This window comes from Malus domestica, chromosome 02 (assembly GCF_042453785.1).
Source record: "Malus domestica chromosome 02, GDT2T_hap1".
Lineage (NCBI taxonomy): Eukaryota > Viridiplantae > Streptophyta > Magnoliopsida > Rosales > Rosaceae > Malus > Malus domestica.
This window is the reverse complement of record NC_091662.1, coordinates 31602128-31619016: the sequence shown is the minus strand read 5'-3', so window position 1 is coordinate 31619016 and position 16889 is coordinate 31602128. Positions and strand designations below refer to the sequence as shown.

At 38.8% G+C, this 16889-nt stretch overlaps 1 protein-coding gene and 1 long non-coding RNA gene across 5 annotated transcripts; one reads left to right on the top strand and one right to left on the bottom strand.

The window, feature by feature from the left end:
* The first annotated feature begins 173 nt into the window (after positions 1-173).
* LOC103418485 (sucrose-phosphatase 1-like) lies at positions 174-6372 on the top strand. 2 transcript variants are annotated; one of them, XM_008356609.4, is made up of 8 exons: positions 174-787; positions 3592-3693; positions 3932-4126; positions 4227-4517; positions 4717-4900; positions 5257-5303; positions 5922-6026; positions 6149-6372. In XM_008356609.4, the coding sequence occupies exons 1-7, from the start codon at positions 410-412 to the stop codon at positions 6012-6014; spliced, it is 1290 nt and encodes a 429-aa protein (XP_008354831.1). In that variant the 5' UTR covers positions 174-409; the 3' UTR covers positions 6015-6026; positions 6149-6372.
* On the bottom strand, positions 1463-15466 carry LOC108175192 (uncharacterized). Of its 3 annotated transcripts, XR_011573992.1 has the most exons (6): positions 15183-15466; positions 15014-15081; positions 14824-14921; positions 14348-14407; positions 13135-13196; positions 1463-1834 (listed from the first exon to the last, which is right to left on the bottom strand). It is a non-coding gene; the product is annotated as an uncharacterized lncRNA (long non-coding RNA). The 3 variants fall into 3 exon arrangements; XR_003769489.2 differs by lacking the exon at positions 13135-13196 and having other exon boundaries at positions 1696-1834; positions 15183-15325; XR_003769488.2 differs by lacking the exon at positions 1463-1834 and having other exon boundaries at positions 13135-13209; positions 15183-15416.
* Between the last annotated feature and the right edge of the window lie 1423 nt (positions 15467-16889).

Sequence of the window (16889 nt, the reverse complement as noted above, 5' to 3'; positions counted from 1 at the left end):
TCTTGTTAGAGCACAATTCACATGTTCCGAAAATGTAAAAATAAAATGTGGACTAAGTGGCCTTACCGACCATTGAATCCATACACTTCACATCTTAATTTAAATAAAATAAGAGAATTGTTATTATGATCCTAAAAATTTTATTTTACATTTATTTCATAAGTGTATTTTTTTTTATAATTATATAAAATTTTGAATACCAAATTAATTTTTTAGACTGTTAATAACAATTCCTGAAATAAAGAATCCGCAAAGTACAATTTAGGTTGGAAGGTTTGAAAAAGAAAGAAGGAAGACTAGAAGTTGTATAACCCAACCAAGAAGAAAGCAATGAATTCCATCTGGTGAAGGCGGGTGAGCTGCGCGTGCTAAGTTGGAGTGGAAGTGCTGAACCCATTCATCAACCCAGATGATGAACATGAATCGTCGTCTGAATGGTTCTGCTCGTCTGATGCTGGTCTCAGATCTTGATTGCACCATGGTTGACCATGATGCGCCTGATAATCTGAGTCTTCTCAGGTTCAATGCGCTGTGGGAATCATATTACCGCCATGATTCTCTGCTCGTATATTCCACTGGAAGAACACCCATCACGTACAAACCTTTGAGGAATCAGAAACCCTTGCTAACCCCCGACATCACCATTTTGTCCGTCGGCACTGAGATTATGTATGGCGGTGGTGACGATATGGTTCCTGATCTTGGTTGGCAACAGTTTATCAGTCACAGATGGGATAGAGCCATTGTTGTTGAAGAAACTAATCAATTTCCTCAACTTATTCCTCAGGTACCTTTTTCTGTAGTGTTCTCCCTCAACCCTAATTCTTTTACCTCTCACACCCTCTTAATTTTTTTTCATCGATCGATCGGATAAATTGAATGCTTCGTTAGATGTGTGGGCACATGAGAAATAATAAGATTAGGAATGAGGATATCCGAATTAATGTAGAAGTAGGTGAAATTGAAAGAAAGATGAGAGAAAAACGGTTACGGTGGTTTAGACATGTGAAACGAATGCTTACTGACACTCCGGTTAGAAGATGAGATTATGGAACAGTGGTTCAAGGCTGAAGGGGTAGAGGAAGATTTTGGAAGATTTTGGAAGAAATTCTAAGAAAAGATTTAGAGTACTTCGATCTAACGAAAGATGTGATATATAACCGAGTGCAATGCTAGGATTCATATAGCCGTCCCACTTAGTGAGAAAATACTTTATTGTTGTTGTTGTTGATCGATCGGATAAATTAAAGAGGATAAAGGTCGTACCCAGTGCACAAGGCTCCCGCTTTACGCAGGGTCTGGGAGAGGTGAATGTCGGCTAGCCTTACCCCCATTTTATGGAGAGGCTGCTCCCAAGTCTCGAACCCGAGACCTACCGCTCATGGGCGAAGGCACTTGCCATCGCACCAAATGCGACCTCTGGATAAATTAAAGAGGATAATTGGACAAAAATTAATAAAGATGTGAGGTAAAAATTATGAGTATCACTACCTTTCATTTTTTGTTCCTTCATAGAATTTGTAGAAATATTATTCTTTATCAGATCACTAGGTATAAATCATTTATATAGTACAATAGATACATGTATGCTACAAATGAAAAATTAATAATTACATTGGTAAGAATTAAACCTTGCTATGTTTGATTTATAGTATAATGAAACATAAATTAGGGAGTTCCTTTAACACCCCCACAAATTGGACGATGGAGATTGGACAAGTTTGGAGCAAAGGAGAGCATGGCGAGGCTTATGTAGAGCCTTTGTGAGGAGATCAGCAGGCTGATCAGTAGAGGCAATGTAGCAAACCCGATGACTTCCAAAATCAATTTTTTCCTGAACAAAATGATAATCTAGCTCAATATGCCGAGTAGGAGAGTGGTGAACTGGATTGGCAGCCATGTACGTAGCACTTAAGTTGTCACAGTATAATAAGACATGGAAACTGCAAGTGGAAACCTAATTCCTGTAGAATAATTTATCCAAGTGGTCTATGCCTAGACATGGGATAAAGAATGATACTCAGCACTAGAGCGTGACACTTTAGGTTGCTTCATTGAACACTAGGATATCATATTAGACCCCAAATACACAATTGGCCCAATCAGCCTTGAAGTAAGCAGAGAGAGTGGTGGAACAGGATTGGGACTGGAAGTCAAGAGTTCCCTTGACATAGAGAAGAATGCGTTTGGCAGCAAGCATGTGTAGTGCAGGGAGAACTCATAAACTGGGCAACTGTGTTGACGGCATAAGAGAAGTTTGGCCGGGTGAGTGTCAAATAGTGTAACTTTCTGGCAGCAAGTGGAGTGGAAGCCGGTTGCAATGGAGCATATCATATTTCTAGACCTGGGATTTTGCTGCGCAAAGGTGAGGAGTTTTGTGATGAAGATCGGCGAATGTAGAAAGGGAACCATTGATGATTGCTGTATTGAACATCCGGTATTCAGAACCAAGGCCACAAAGAACAGCAAGAACAAGGTATTTGTGGGCGATCGCTGATTGATGGAAGCAAGTTTATCCGCAATGGACTTGACATGTTGCAAGTAAGCATCAAGAGATTGGGAGCCTTTGGACATGCCAAGAAGTTGAAAGCGAAGATTGGCCTCACTAGCAAGAGAACTTTGAGAAAAGTGAGTGTGAAGACAATTCCAAACATCCTAGGCAGTATAACCAATGGTGAGAGATAAAACAAATTCAGAGATAGCACTGGTAAGGTATCTGACCACGAGTTGGTCTTGCTGAACTCAAAGAGGATAAATGGGGTTGGGGATAAGGGGAGCAGGGTCGCCATCTTTTTCTTTGTGTTTGGAATCAAGGATCGTAGGAAGGGGAATGGGATGAGAGCATGAGAGTCATGAGACCATCTACAAATTTCCATAGGTCATGACCAATAAGAAAAGATTTCATCTGACGAAGCCAGATAAGGTAATTGGACTTGATAAGTTTGACAAATTGGGTGGTGTTGGGGCTGGGACCCGGGTAGAGAAGGAGAAGAACAGGAAGACATGATGAAAGATGGGACAAAGAGGAAAAGTGAAAACCTAGACCGAGGAGGGATTGGGAGGCATTGGTGAGACAAACCCTAAGACCTAGTTAGACTCATATCATGTAGAAATATTGTTCCTTGATCAAATCACTAGGTACAAATCATTTATATAATACAATAGATACATGTATCTATGGTACCAAGTGAGAAATTAATAATTACATTCATAGGACTTGACCCTTGCTACGTTTAATCTAAGTTCATCGTATTTATACAATGAAACATAAATTAAGGAGAAGAATCCGGAGATGAATGTGATCCTTTAACAGAATTAGTTATAATTCTGGCAATATTCTAATTTAATCTAAACTACTCGGTGTCACAAGGGGAAGCGCACTTGTCTAACAAACTTGACTACATCCATACGCTAGTGTGAACATACACAAAAACGTATCTTTGTGGCAAATAAGGGTTAGCCCAAGTGAATAGTTTAGTGGAAAAAATTTCTTGCATTGTTAGCTAGTGTGCTCTCTAGATTAATTATTGCGTTTTTACTGGTTAATGAAATCCTTTGTGCATTTGAAAATATGATATGAGATTATTTCAGGCAGAGAAAAACCAACGACCTCACAAGGTTAGCTTTAAGGTTGACAAGGTAATGGCATTGGAAATAATGAATGCTTTATCAGAACGGTTGGAGAAACGTGGGGTAAGATTTCCTCAATTGTTTTCTTTCTCTAAACCTTATGGCTCCACTTCACAACTTCATTTGAAAGTGTTATTGTCCTACTTGCATACCGAAAACTGTTTCCTATCTTCAATACTGATACCACTATATGTATGTATGGATCTATATATATATAAGTACTCTCTGAAATCATATTGCTTTTACTATTTTAATGCATCTCTCCTTAAAGCCTGTGATTTGTCTATACACATTTGGTCAGGTAGACATAAACATCATTTATAGCAGGGGGGTTGATTTGGACATTTTACCCAAACGTGCCGATAAAGGACAAGCTCTTGCGTATCTGTTAAAGAAATTCAACAATGAGGAGAAACTTCCGCACGACACTCTTGTTTGTGGCGACTCTGGAAACGATGCTGAACTCTTCAGTCTCCCTCAAGTGTATGGTGTGATGGTATGTAGGTCATAAACAATTAGTTCATTATTTACCCTCTTTGCATAATCATATTGTTAGCTTATTAATAAGGATAAAAATTGTTAAATTGAATATGCAGGTGAGTAATGCACAAGAAGATTTGTTGCAGTGGTATGCAGAAAATGTGAGTGACAATCCTGATATGCTTCATGCAACTGAGAGATGTGCAGCTGGGATAATACAAGCCATTGGACATTTTCATCTAGGTCCAAATGTATCGCCTAGAGATTTAAAAGACTTCCGAAAGTGCAAAGTGGAAATGTCCAGTCCTGCTCATGAGGTAACCAAATTCTATTTGTTCTATGAGAGATGGCGCCGTGCTGAAGTAGAGAAATCTGAGGAGTACATGCAAAACTTAAAATCAGTCCTTGTAAGTGTGATTTGTCTGTTTTTTCCTTTCTTTCTTTCCCCGACGCGATTTTTAATTTTGAAACACCTTGGTTTATGGTAAATTTTGGGTCTTGTAAATTAGGAGTGTCTTGGTTATGTGCAATGAAGGGTGGACTACTGGTGCGGTTATAACTGATGCTGCTTGAATTCTTTTTGTATTCTTTCCATTTCTTTAGCAGTCATCGGGTATCTTTGTCCATCCCTCCGGAGTTGATCTACCAATCCACCAGTGCATAGATTCATTGGCAAGGTTGCATGGAGATAAGCAGGGAAAACAATTTTGGACATGGTTGGATCGATTATCCTCAGTTCAAATTGGCTCAAATGCATGGCTCGTGAAGTTTAATAAGTGGGAATTGTGTGGTGAGATGAGGCTACCTTTCTAGCATTTATTCGAGAATAGAAAAAGAATTGGAAGAATATATGCGATGAGTTAATCTAGTATAATATGAAATGAAATGTCTACATTTGTATCAAAACTGGTAGCTAGTCGTTAATTAAGTATTTGAATTAAGGATGACTCCAAATAGAAACATTAAACCTCAAAGGGGCATGTAAAATGTAAGTGGGAAAATTTAGGGAGCTGCTATAGGCACTCTAGAAAAGTCATCATGCATACAATTTTTGTGAGTGCTAATTATTGTGCAGAATTTGATGATTTAGTTTTCTGATAGAAATGGATTGCTATTGATGAAAGTTTGATGGATTGATTGTTGTAGAGAACGAGCGGCGATGTTGTCTAACTACAGTCTTGATGAGTTCGAAGGTATGACCTTTTAACTTCATGTTCCTTTGAAGAAAGTGGAGGTTCACCATAAAATTAATTGATAATACTGAGAGTAGTTCAACCTTTTATAAGCTCTTGCAAACTTTCTCATTTCACCAATGTGGAAGTCTTTTACTTTCACATTCTCATACGCCCGCTCATGTGTGGAATATTTTCAAGTCAAATACGTGGACAACTCAACTTGGATGACATGGAGCACATGTGGCTATTGGGCTTTACACGTGGATCAATCTGCTCTAATATCATGAAGAAAGTTGAGGTTCTACCATAAAAACAATTGGCAATATGGCGAATAGCCCAATTGATTATGAGCACATGTCATGGTATCATAATAGGTTGTCTCACGTATAAAGTCCAACAACCATGTGCTCCACGTCATCCTGTTTGTGTTGTCCACGTGTTTGATTTGAAAATTCGCCACACGTGGGATGGGGGACCTTGCATGTGCATATAAGTAGTTGGGCTACTTCCCATACTGCTAATTAGTTTTATGGTGGAACCTAAACTTTCTTCACCCTTGATGATCTAGGATGTAATAATTTGGGGAGATTTTAATCTGGTAGTTATATTACTCATGATTTGTTATGGCTTTACCAGGGTGAGGGGCCAGATGATTTCACTTGGCTGCACATGCATCAGACATGGCTGTATGGTTTGGAAATTAAAGAACCAGAAAGATGGTTATTCTAGCTTCCTAGCCAGGTCAGCATCTATTTTTTTTAGTCAAGATCGGGAGGCACATTTTGACACACTTTCTTATAGTCGGGGATCGGGGAATCTAATTCCATATTGTTTACACATCTATCCTGAATGCTGTTTTGCAGAATCCAGCGGTTAATTCCAAGTTTACTGGTCATGAAAAGGCATCCTTGTACATACAAGTTGCCAGGACCAAGTCAAAGTGCATGATGACTAAAGTTTGATTGAGTGCTAGTCAATTGTAGAATAATGGATATACTGTGTACAATCTGATGTTCTAGTTGTTATAAACTAAACTAAAAACCAATCAAGCAATAAACAAAACACAACGATATCAGAGTTCCTCCAATATAGTAGTACCTCTCTAACAACGAAAGCTTTATTGATTATGAACAAATACAAGAGAACTCACAAACACAAAGTGTTCTCAAGTATACAAACTTATGCCTCATAATTTTCACATACAAAACTCTATCCCACATCTATCTATTTATACTAATAGATGTCATAGGTTTACACAAAGTCCCTAGAATATAGGAAACCAAATCCTATGCTAAAACCAAATCCCAAACCAACTAGGAAACACAAATCTAAATATCTTGCGTCCAAGATATCCTAATCCTTGTTTGATTCTTGTTTTAGTTTAAGCATGTTGATTTAATGCCAAATCCAACAATATCCACCTTGGTATGAAATCCATAACGAGGCATCAAACAACTTCCGTTGCTCCACCGTATCGCAAGATCAAACTTGCTTCAATTGCACCAAAGCCAAGCGGTGCTCGAACTTAGCTGTATTAACCACCTTTGTCAACATATCAACTGAATTATCTTCTATAGCAACCTTTTTTAGATGAATCTCACCTTCAGCTACCACTTCTCTCACAAAATGATATCGTACATCAATGTGCTTAGTCCTAGAATGATGTACCTGATATCTGGCCAAATAAATGGCACTTTGGCTGTCACAATATACATCTAACTTGTGTTGTTCTACACCTAAGTTTCCTAACAACCCCAGAGTCCACATTGTTTATTTGATAGCTTCAGTGATCACCATGTATTCTGCTTCTGTGGTTGATAGTGCCACCGTTGGTTGTAATATTGGTCTTCAGCATATAGGACCCTTTGCCATAGTAAACACATACCCAGTTGTTGATCTTCTCTTGTCTAAGTCTCCAGCAAAGTTTGAGTCCACATATCCAACTGAGAACTCATCAATTCCTTCATCACATCTTTCAAAACAAATTCCTTTGTCCCTCATTCCATGTAATTACCTTAGTATCCACTTAGCAACATTCCAATGCTCTCTTCCAGGATTATGCATGAATCTACTAACAATTCTAGCTTCGTGTGCTATATCAGGACGAGTACACACCATAGCATACATTAATCCTCCAACCAATTAGCATATGGAATACCACCCATCTTCATCTTTTCTTCATCAGTTTTGGGACATTGTTGACTGCTCAACTTGAAGTGAGCACCTAATGGAGTTCCTACAAGCTTAGGATCTTTTGTTACTCCAAACTTTTGTAACAACTTCTCAAGATATTGATTCTAAGACAAACACACCAAACCTTTTTGTCTATCCCTTATGATCTCCATTCCCAATATTTTCTTGGCTTCACCAAGATCCTTCATTTCGAACCCCTTTCTCATTTGCTCCTTCAACTTTTCTATCTCTAAAATATTGCTTGAGGCTATGAGCATGTCTTCCACATAGATTAACAAGTACACGAACGAACCATCTTTCAACTTCTTGTGATAAACATAGCGATCATAGTGACTTCTTGTATAGTCTTGACCTTTCATAAACTTGTCAAATCTTAAATACCACTGCCTGGGCGACTGCTTCAAACCTTAAAGAGATTTTCTGGGCTTACAAACTAATCTTTCTTTGCCCTTCACTTGATACCCCTTGGGTTGTCTCATATAAATCTCTTCATCCAAATTACCATGAAGGAATGCAGTCTTCACTTTTAGTTGTACCAATTCAAGGTTGAATTATGCAACTACGGCAAGCAATATTCGAATGGATGAGTGCTTAACCACAAGAGAAAAAATCTCATTGTAATCTATTCCCTCATTCTGAGCATATCCTTTAGCCACTAGCCTAGCTTTAAATCTTACCAATCTCTTGTCATCCACTTCATCCTTCTTTGCATAAACCCATTTGCAGCAATTGCTTTCCTTCCTCTAGGCAACTCCACCAATTCCCAAGTCTTATTCTTGTGAAGGGAGAGCATTTCATCGTCCATTGCACCATGTCATTTACTCTCTTCTTCACTATTTACTGCTTCTTCAAAATTAGTGGGAATTTCAGCCTCAATTACTGGCAATACATATACCATGCAGGCCATGTAATCTTTATATCTCGCAGGTAGGGATATGTCTCATTTTCCCTTCCTTTTGGCCATGCAATCATCTTGTGTCTTTAATTCTTCCGATGGTGTTTGTTCTTCGTGATCACTCTCTTCATGTTCAAGTTGATCACCTTGTCTTTCTTCTTCCACAACTTCCTTACTTGGCTGTAAATTCACAAGTACTTGTTCCTCAAGCTTTACCATCTGGACATCTCCCTTCAATTTCATGTGACTTTCATCGAATGTCACATCTCTACTTACTATAATCTTGTTCAACTCGGGATACCAAAGTCTGAAGCCTTTCACACCACTATTGAATCCCATAAAAACAACTTTCTTGGCTCGTGGATCTAGTTTGTTTTCCTTCACATAAAAGTAGGCATTGCATCCAAACACTTGTAGTCTATCGTAGTCTTGAGCTGGTTCTCCAGACTACATTTCAATGGGTGTTCTACCCTCCAATGCTGTTAATGGTAGTCGATTAAGCACATGACATGCATAGCTCAAAGCTTATGCCCAAAATCTCTTTGGCAGCTTAGCTTGAGATAACATGCAACGAACTTTCTTGAGCAAGGTCCTATTTAGTCTATCTGCAATCCCATTCTGCTATGGAGTATGTCTAACACTGAAATGCCGATAATCCCTTCCTTTTTACACATTTTGAAGAAAGGATCAGAGGTATATTCCCCTATATTGTTAGTTTTTAGTATCTTAATCTTCTTTCTAGTCTTATTCTCCACCATGTTCTTCCATTCCAGGAAGATGTTAAGAACCTCGTCATTTCGTTTCATCATATTTATCCATGATCTGCAAGAATAGTCATCAATAAAAGATACAAACCATCTTTTTCCACCTAAGCTGGCCCTCAAACTCAAAGTGAACATAGTCCAAAATCCCTTTCTTTTGATTAACACCTGAGCCAAATTTCATATTTGTTCGTTTGTCAAGAACGCAGTGCTCACAAAACTCTATCTTTCTAGTTTTTGCTCCTTGTAAACACCCTTACTTAATCAATCCTTGAAATTCTTTTTCTGCTACATGTCCCAACCTCATGTGCCATAATGCAAACAAGTCACTTTTATCACTTTGCACTTCATCAGCTACCACAACCACTCCATTTTCCAAAGTCTTTCCTTGTAGAATATAAAGTAAGCCATTCCGAGGCCCTTTCATTATGACAAGTGCTCCTTTAGCAACTTTGAGCACGTTGTTATCGGAGTAAAACTTGTGGCCTTGTGACTCGAGAGTGCCTAGTGAGATCAAATTTTTCTTCAGCTTTGGGACGTACCTTACACCATGCAATTCTCGAATCACACCATCATGATGCTTGGTCGTGATGCTTCCAATTCCTTAAGTTGTACATGGGTTATCATCTCCCATATACACAGCTCCATTCATAACTTTGAAGCTTGAAAACCAATGCCTTTAAGAAGTCATGTGATGGGTACAACCTGCATCGAGCACCCACTCTTTCATAAAATCCACAGTGCTCGATGCAGTTAGGGCATAGACAAATTCCTCATCCTCAACTTCAACCATATTTGCTTCTGAGTCATCCTTCTTCTTTCTAGTTTTATTTTATTTTTTTATTTTAGGGCAATCCTTCTTCCAGTGTCCCTTTTTCATGACAAAAAGCACACTCATCTTTGTCCAAGAACTTCCTATTTTTTGAGACTCCTTTAGTACGAGACCTACTATTTTTCCTGTACGAACCTTTCTTTTCTTTCAATCTTCCTCTCACCATTACAGCTTCATAGTTATTCCTTTCTTGCCTGTCAAGGTGTCTCACCGCATGATTCATAAAAGCACTTGAGATTTCATCATACTTAATTGTCCCCCTGTCATAAATCCAAGTAGTCACGAAAGGCTCATAAGATTCAGGCAATGGGTTCATTAGGATCAAGGCCTTGTCTTCATCTTTGATTATCTCTTCATGACATGTGCGACCCTGATATCCTCCAAATACCAAGGTAGGCACATGATGGCCGACACCCGAAAATGACGAAGCCATATTAGAATGCATGAGAACTAGAAAGAAATAACTAACATGAATGAAACTTGTAAATTTAACTATAATGAATATGCAATTATGGAACATGTTCAGAACATACAACTAATCCAAGACACTAAAAATGAATAATATAAATTTGAATAAGCAAAGGAATGGATCCTACAACGAGAGGACTCGAAGATGCCAATGTGAGAGTACCTTGACACCGGGATTGTACGCCTTGAATCTAAGTCTTGAGGGGGCGCAAAACAAAACATGAGTGGACGAAGTTTATATATCAGTAATACTGAAACAGTTATTCATCAACGTACTAACCTCCAAAGTTTATGAAAACTCAATAGTATAATATGTAATAGGTTTTCTGAAAACCCTAGCATGCCATAAAACCTTTCATAAAACATATATCGTATATAATGTGCTTAGTAGTAGTACCACAAGGCATATATATATATATATATATATATATATATATATATATATATATATATCTCTCTCTCTCTCTCTCCATTCACCTGAAGGCATTATATCTCCCAGTCGAAGCCAATATAAATATCTTCTGGCCGAAGGCACCAACCTACTCCTGGCCGAAGCCATATATAAGTATCTTACAGCCGAAGCCACGAACCTACCCCCAGTCGAAGCCATATATAAGTATCATTCACCCGTAGGCAGTATCATTCGTTCGTAGGCCCTACATCACTCGATCGAAGCCAATTAATGATTTCATTCGCTCGTAGGCAAAACTGTTCGCCCGTAGGCAGATCGTATGAATAACCACTAAGTAAGCACATAAAAACATTAACATAATATTTCTAATATATATATCTCAATTTGGAGCTTAGTAACTAAAATGTCTTATCATAAAACCACGTTCATAAGTAGGTATATAGTTATCAATCATATATACCGCAAAGAACGTAAAGTCGATAAAGCATGATATTTCATAAAGAGTGAAACCAATTTACTCATAAACGTTTCATAAAACATAGCCATTAAATCATGATTTTCATGTATGCATTTCTAATAGTAAAATCATGCATTTTAGAAGTGGTCCATTCACAAATACTTCGATGTCGAAGAGCCATGCAAACAAGATAGGACGGAAATGCCATATACAATTGCACCTAAGCACATAAAGGTACCAATTAATAAAACTATACTAAAATGGTAGAATTTCAGGAAATGGACGTCATAAACGGATTTAGGACGTCGAAAAAAATATAAGGGGGACCTCAGGTACCCCTATGCGCCGCCACAGGATGGCGGCATGGACGGCCACACGTCGATTTGGGTTGCCGAAAAGTTGGCCGGAAAAGTCGTCAGTGCCACTGTGGTCGCCGCAGTGGACAGTGGCGGAGCACAGTACCTCCGGTGGAGGCACGTGTGCTCCATGCACCGGCCAAGACAGGCTCCCCAAGCGTGCCCATGAGCTGGCCAGGGTTTTGGGATGGGCTGGTTTTAGGGTTTGGGCCTGAGACAACTGGGTTGGGCTGAAGACTCGGTTGGGCTTGGGTTCAATAGGTTTAGGTTCTATGGGTCATAATTATGGATTTGGGCCCAGAGTTTGGGCAGGGTTCTATGGCCCAATAACTTTGGGCCGGCTAAGGTTATGGGTCGGGTTTAACCCGTTTTTTAAGCCGGCTTAACCGGAATTTAGGAAAAGTTCTTGAGCTCCGTTCGAGCTCCAAACTATACCATTTTCAACATTTAAACTGTGGAAAAGAAGCTACGAGCGAGAGGAAGAGGATCATACTACTTTTTGGCCTAACCGTGGCCGGGAAGTCCAAGTAAAGTTGCGGTCCATCGCTAGGGAATTGAGTGTGCTAAGTTCAATGTCTTTATGCTCATAGAGAATGAGATAGAGAAAAGGCAAGGAGTAAGGGTGGGGGTTGTGGTGTTGCCATCATTGTCTAGTTGTTTAGGGTGCCTATGGTTCGGAGAGGAGAGGTGAGTGAAGAGAGAGACTTACAAAAGGAAGAGAAAGTGAAGAGGCAGAGAACTGTGAGGTTTTTTTTTACGGGAGAGGGAAGGAAGAAAGAGAATAAAGTGCTTGGGCTGGGGGACAAAAACCAAAGGGTGGGCCCCACGTGGCTCACCAATTAAGACAAAAACAACCCATTCAAAATATCTAGCCCATCCCAATGAAATGATCAAAATACCATTTCGTTCTAAAATCCGTAAAGTTATTCAGGATGAGTTGTTACACTTCAAGATTTGCCAGTTCAGCTAGAAGCTTGTTAAACTCTTCTAGATGGCCAATCATCTTCATGCCCTGTTTGTACTGGAACCTGTACAATTTGCTCTTAAGATGCAGTCGATTCTCTGCACTCTTCTTCATATATCTTGTCTTTAATGCATCCCACAATTCCTTCGCAGAAGTTATGTTCATCACACCATACTTCTGTTGCTTTCCCAAGCATAGCCGAATTGTAGAACATGCATGAGCATTCAATCTTTCCCATTCTTCTTTTTCCATCGAAAACGGCATGTCTCATAACACAACAACCAAACCTTATTGTATCAGGACATCTCGAACCTCACACTGCCACATAGCAAAGTTGCTCGTTCCATCAAATTTCTCAATTTCAAACCTAGCTATCATGCCCCGATCTCGACATACATCTAGGATCGACGTGCGACGGTAGACTGTAGGGGGATGCTAGGAAATACGAACTGAAATACTGAACTGAAAATAACAATAATCACATATATTTAAGGAAAAGTATAGGGGTAACCTAACACTCCAAGCTCTCATAACTCTATCTTCTACCCCAAAGCTTCTCGTATCTAATAATACCTGCACAATCGCCCTTACACCATCGGAATGGTGCACCGGGCAAACAACAACCCGGATAAGCCGCAAAGCTCATGTGAGTGACAATAATTCGATGTATGTGATACTAATAAAAACCATCCATTGATCATGGTTTATAAACGTCAACTATAAAATCATATTTTATGAAATCATAATCAAGTCACTAAAAATCCCGAATGAATCATCCAGACATCCAACGGCTCGTCTGAAACAAGTCACAAAAGCTCACAACCATAAATTCATACAACACAATGAAATGTAGGGTTAGAGTGACACAGTTCAGCCAAAGCCTACATCTTTGAAGCTATCTCAATCCAAACTCAATCTGAAGAACCAACAAAGCAATTAATCAGGTTCTGGACCTCTCAACAAAACCATAATACCAAACGGAATTCCAGACCACTTAACGAAATCCAACCAAGATACGATTCCGGACCACTCAACGGAATCGCGGAGTAGAAGGGATTCCGGACCTCTCAACGAAATCTGAGTGGATACGATTCCGGACCACTCAAAGGAATCGCGAAGTACAATGCATATCAAACCACTTAATGAAATCCAAGCTGGATACGATTCCAGACCACTCAACGGATTCGCAGATCACGAGGGATTCCAAACTACTCAACGGAATCCAGATGGAGCAGGGAACCGGACCACTCAACAGAACCTTAGCGGAAACCCAGTTCCAGATCACTCAACGGAACCGAGCCAAAGTTCAAGGAATATAGCAATGCTCGAAGAACAAGACATGAAACAAGTACTCAAAATACAAAAACTCAATGAAACAAGAAATGGAACAAAGCACAAGGTACACAATTAGAATGGCTCAATGAAACGAGAAATGATATAATGATACGATATGTGAAACAAGTCTGGAAGCAACAAACCCCATGACAATGGGTTCAAGGTCCACTACTAGCCCTCACATTTCATCACATCATGCCAAACATACAAATCAAACCATATTTCCAATATGCACGTCAAATCACATTTCATAAAATTAAATCGATGACTAAGTATTAAAAATAACAATTCAATAGAAAACATATTTATAAAATCAAGTCATATCCACATAGGATAACAATTACGAAAATAGGGTAATCACCAATACCACATATATTAAAATCACTCACCTGGAGCCCGCACTACCGCGCCCTAGCACCCAAAATCAAGACGTCACGCACTATCATCTCCTAAAACAAAGTACAAGTCCACATTTAGATTCCTTCAATAATTCATACACCCAAAAACTCTCATATGTCCCCCACAATAACATTTAATGAGAATCAAACCGTGGTTCAAAGGAAGGGTCCATGATCCTACGTCACTTGCTCCGTAAGATCCAACCACTAGATTTTCGATTCGTAAGTTCCTAAGGTCCTTAAATATTACGTACTATAATGTATCAAAGTTTGGTGACGATCCAACAGTCGGATCATCGATTGCTATAATGTTCAAGTGGCGGATCTTAACAAAATTCCGCCGGATACTGCAGATTTTACAGATTTTCTGGGCAATCTTTAGAACTCCATATCTCACTCGTTTCTCAACCAAATTCGACCTATAATATACCAAAACGAAGCTAGAGAAGCGTAGAACAAGATTATACCAATTGAAGCCCAAATGATGGTAGACGGTGGCCGGAAAATGGCCTGAAATATGGCTGTCCGCGGGAAAACTGGTAACTTGCTGGAATTTCTGGGCAAACTTTAAACATCCATAACTTTGTTAATACTCAACGAAATCGAGTCATTCAAAAACAAAAATCATAGATTGGAATGAGAGGAACAGATTGGTACCTTTCTTGATGTTAAATCGCCTTGGTTTGGCCGGAAAATGGTCTGGAAGGTCACGGGTTCGCCGGAAACTGGGCAAACTTTAAATCGTTAGAACTTTCTCATTTCTCAACCAAATCACATGATCCAAACATGAAAATTTATCTACACATCATGAGGAATTGATTTATACCTTTTTTGAATCCAAAAGATGACTGAAAATTGTCTGAATCACGCCTAGAAGTCTCGGCCCAAACCTTGTTCTTCGAACTCGAGGTTAGGATTTGTTCTCAATGAAACAAAACTCAAAACTGGGTTTATGGTGGTGAAGACATGCAGATAATGGTGGTTTTGGTGTTCAACAAGCCAAAATTTTTGGTGATGATGGTGGTTTGTTTCATGGGGAGAAAAGGGAGAGCCGAGAGAGAGAGTGAGAGAACTCTAGAAAGAAAGAGAGAACAAGAGAGAAGGGAGGAGAGAGTTCCAGAATTTTTGGGTGCCCACAAGGCACTCACTCAATGGTTAGACAAAAATATCACATGTTCAATTAATTATCAATTTACCAAAATATCTTCGATGTTAAAAACCTTATAAAGTCTTTGTTATAAGTCCGAATCACATTCTATTTACGTCCATGCATTCGTATCGACGAGGACTATCCAAATATATAAAGATAAGTGGAAAAATACGTAGGGGTCAAATACGTCGTAAATATAAAAGCATCGAAACTAAGAATACAAAATACGTAATACGTAATTTCAAATAGTGAAATCCGGGAATGAGATTTCACACTAGCACTATGAACCGTCTTCTTGGTTCCACTAGTGCCAGACTTTTCTTCAACATCATCACCACTGGTAGAATCACCAGTCTTCGTCATTGCTTAATAGACAACCCATGTAAGAACCTAAGCTCTTGATACCACTTGTCATAAACTAAACCAAAAACCAATTAGGCAATAAACAAAACACAACGATTTCAGAGTTCCTCCAATATAGGAGTACCTCTCCAACACTAGCAGACGTAAAACTTCCGGAATGGGTGAATAATCGTGGCTTGTCACTGTCTCCCCTTTTTAAGAAAAAAAAAATGTAAAACTTCACGTTTCTTCATATGCTGTCCTCTCCTTCCTTTTTTTTTTTTTTTCCAAACTTCTTCTCCTTCCTTTGCCTACCTTTTCTCAGTCACCATCTTCCCTACACCCTAAGAGAACACCGCTCCCACAACTCTCTCTGTTTTGATTATTGGTAAGCATTGATCGTTATTTTTTCGTTGAATTTTCTTTTCCTTTTTTTGTGAGTCTGTATGTCGTTGCTTTCATTCTCCTTTGTTGCAGACTATTTTCTATTTGGTTGATCCATAATCGTTTTGATTATTGTACTTTTGTTGTGTTCATCTTTTTAATCGGCTTCTTAATCTTCACCATTGTAGTTGCTGTTTGCTACCATTATTTTTATACTAGCCAACTGTTGAATGTTAGTGGAAAGTCCATTATTGTTATAGGCTCAATTTGTTGTACAATTGTGTTTGATGCATAAACATCAGTTCATGAATGACATTCAATTTTTTTTTGAAAACCAAATTATTCTCACCTCCGATTTGCCTCCACTTACAGAAAAACGACAATGGAGAATGAATAAAATAACATAAACTCATAAATAAAAAAAAGTAATTCACTAAAAAAACAACAAAAAATGCTTAGCAATTGTAGGGCATAAGGAAGATGGTGACTGAGAAAGGGTAGGTGATAGAACGAGGAGAAGAGGACGACAGAAGAAGAAACGTGAAACTCAGTTTCACGTTTGCTAGGTTTCAGGGTTTTTTCGTTTTTGTTCTTTTCTTTTCTTCCTTTTTTATTTATTTATATTATGGTTTTGTAATTATTTTTAACTGAATAAAA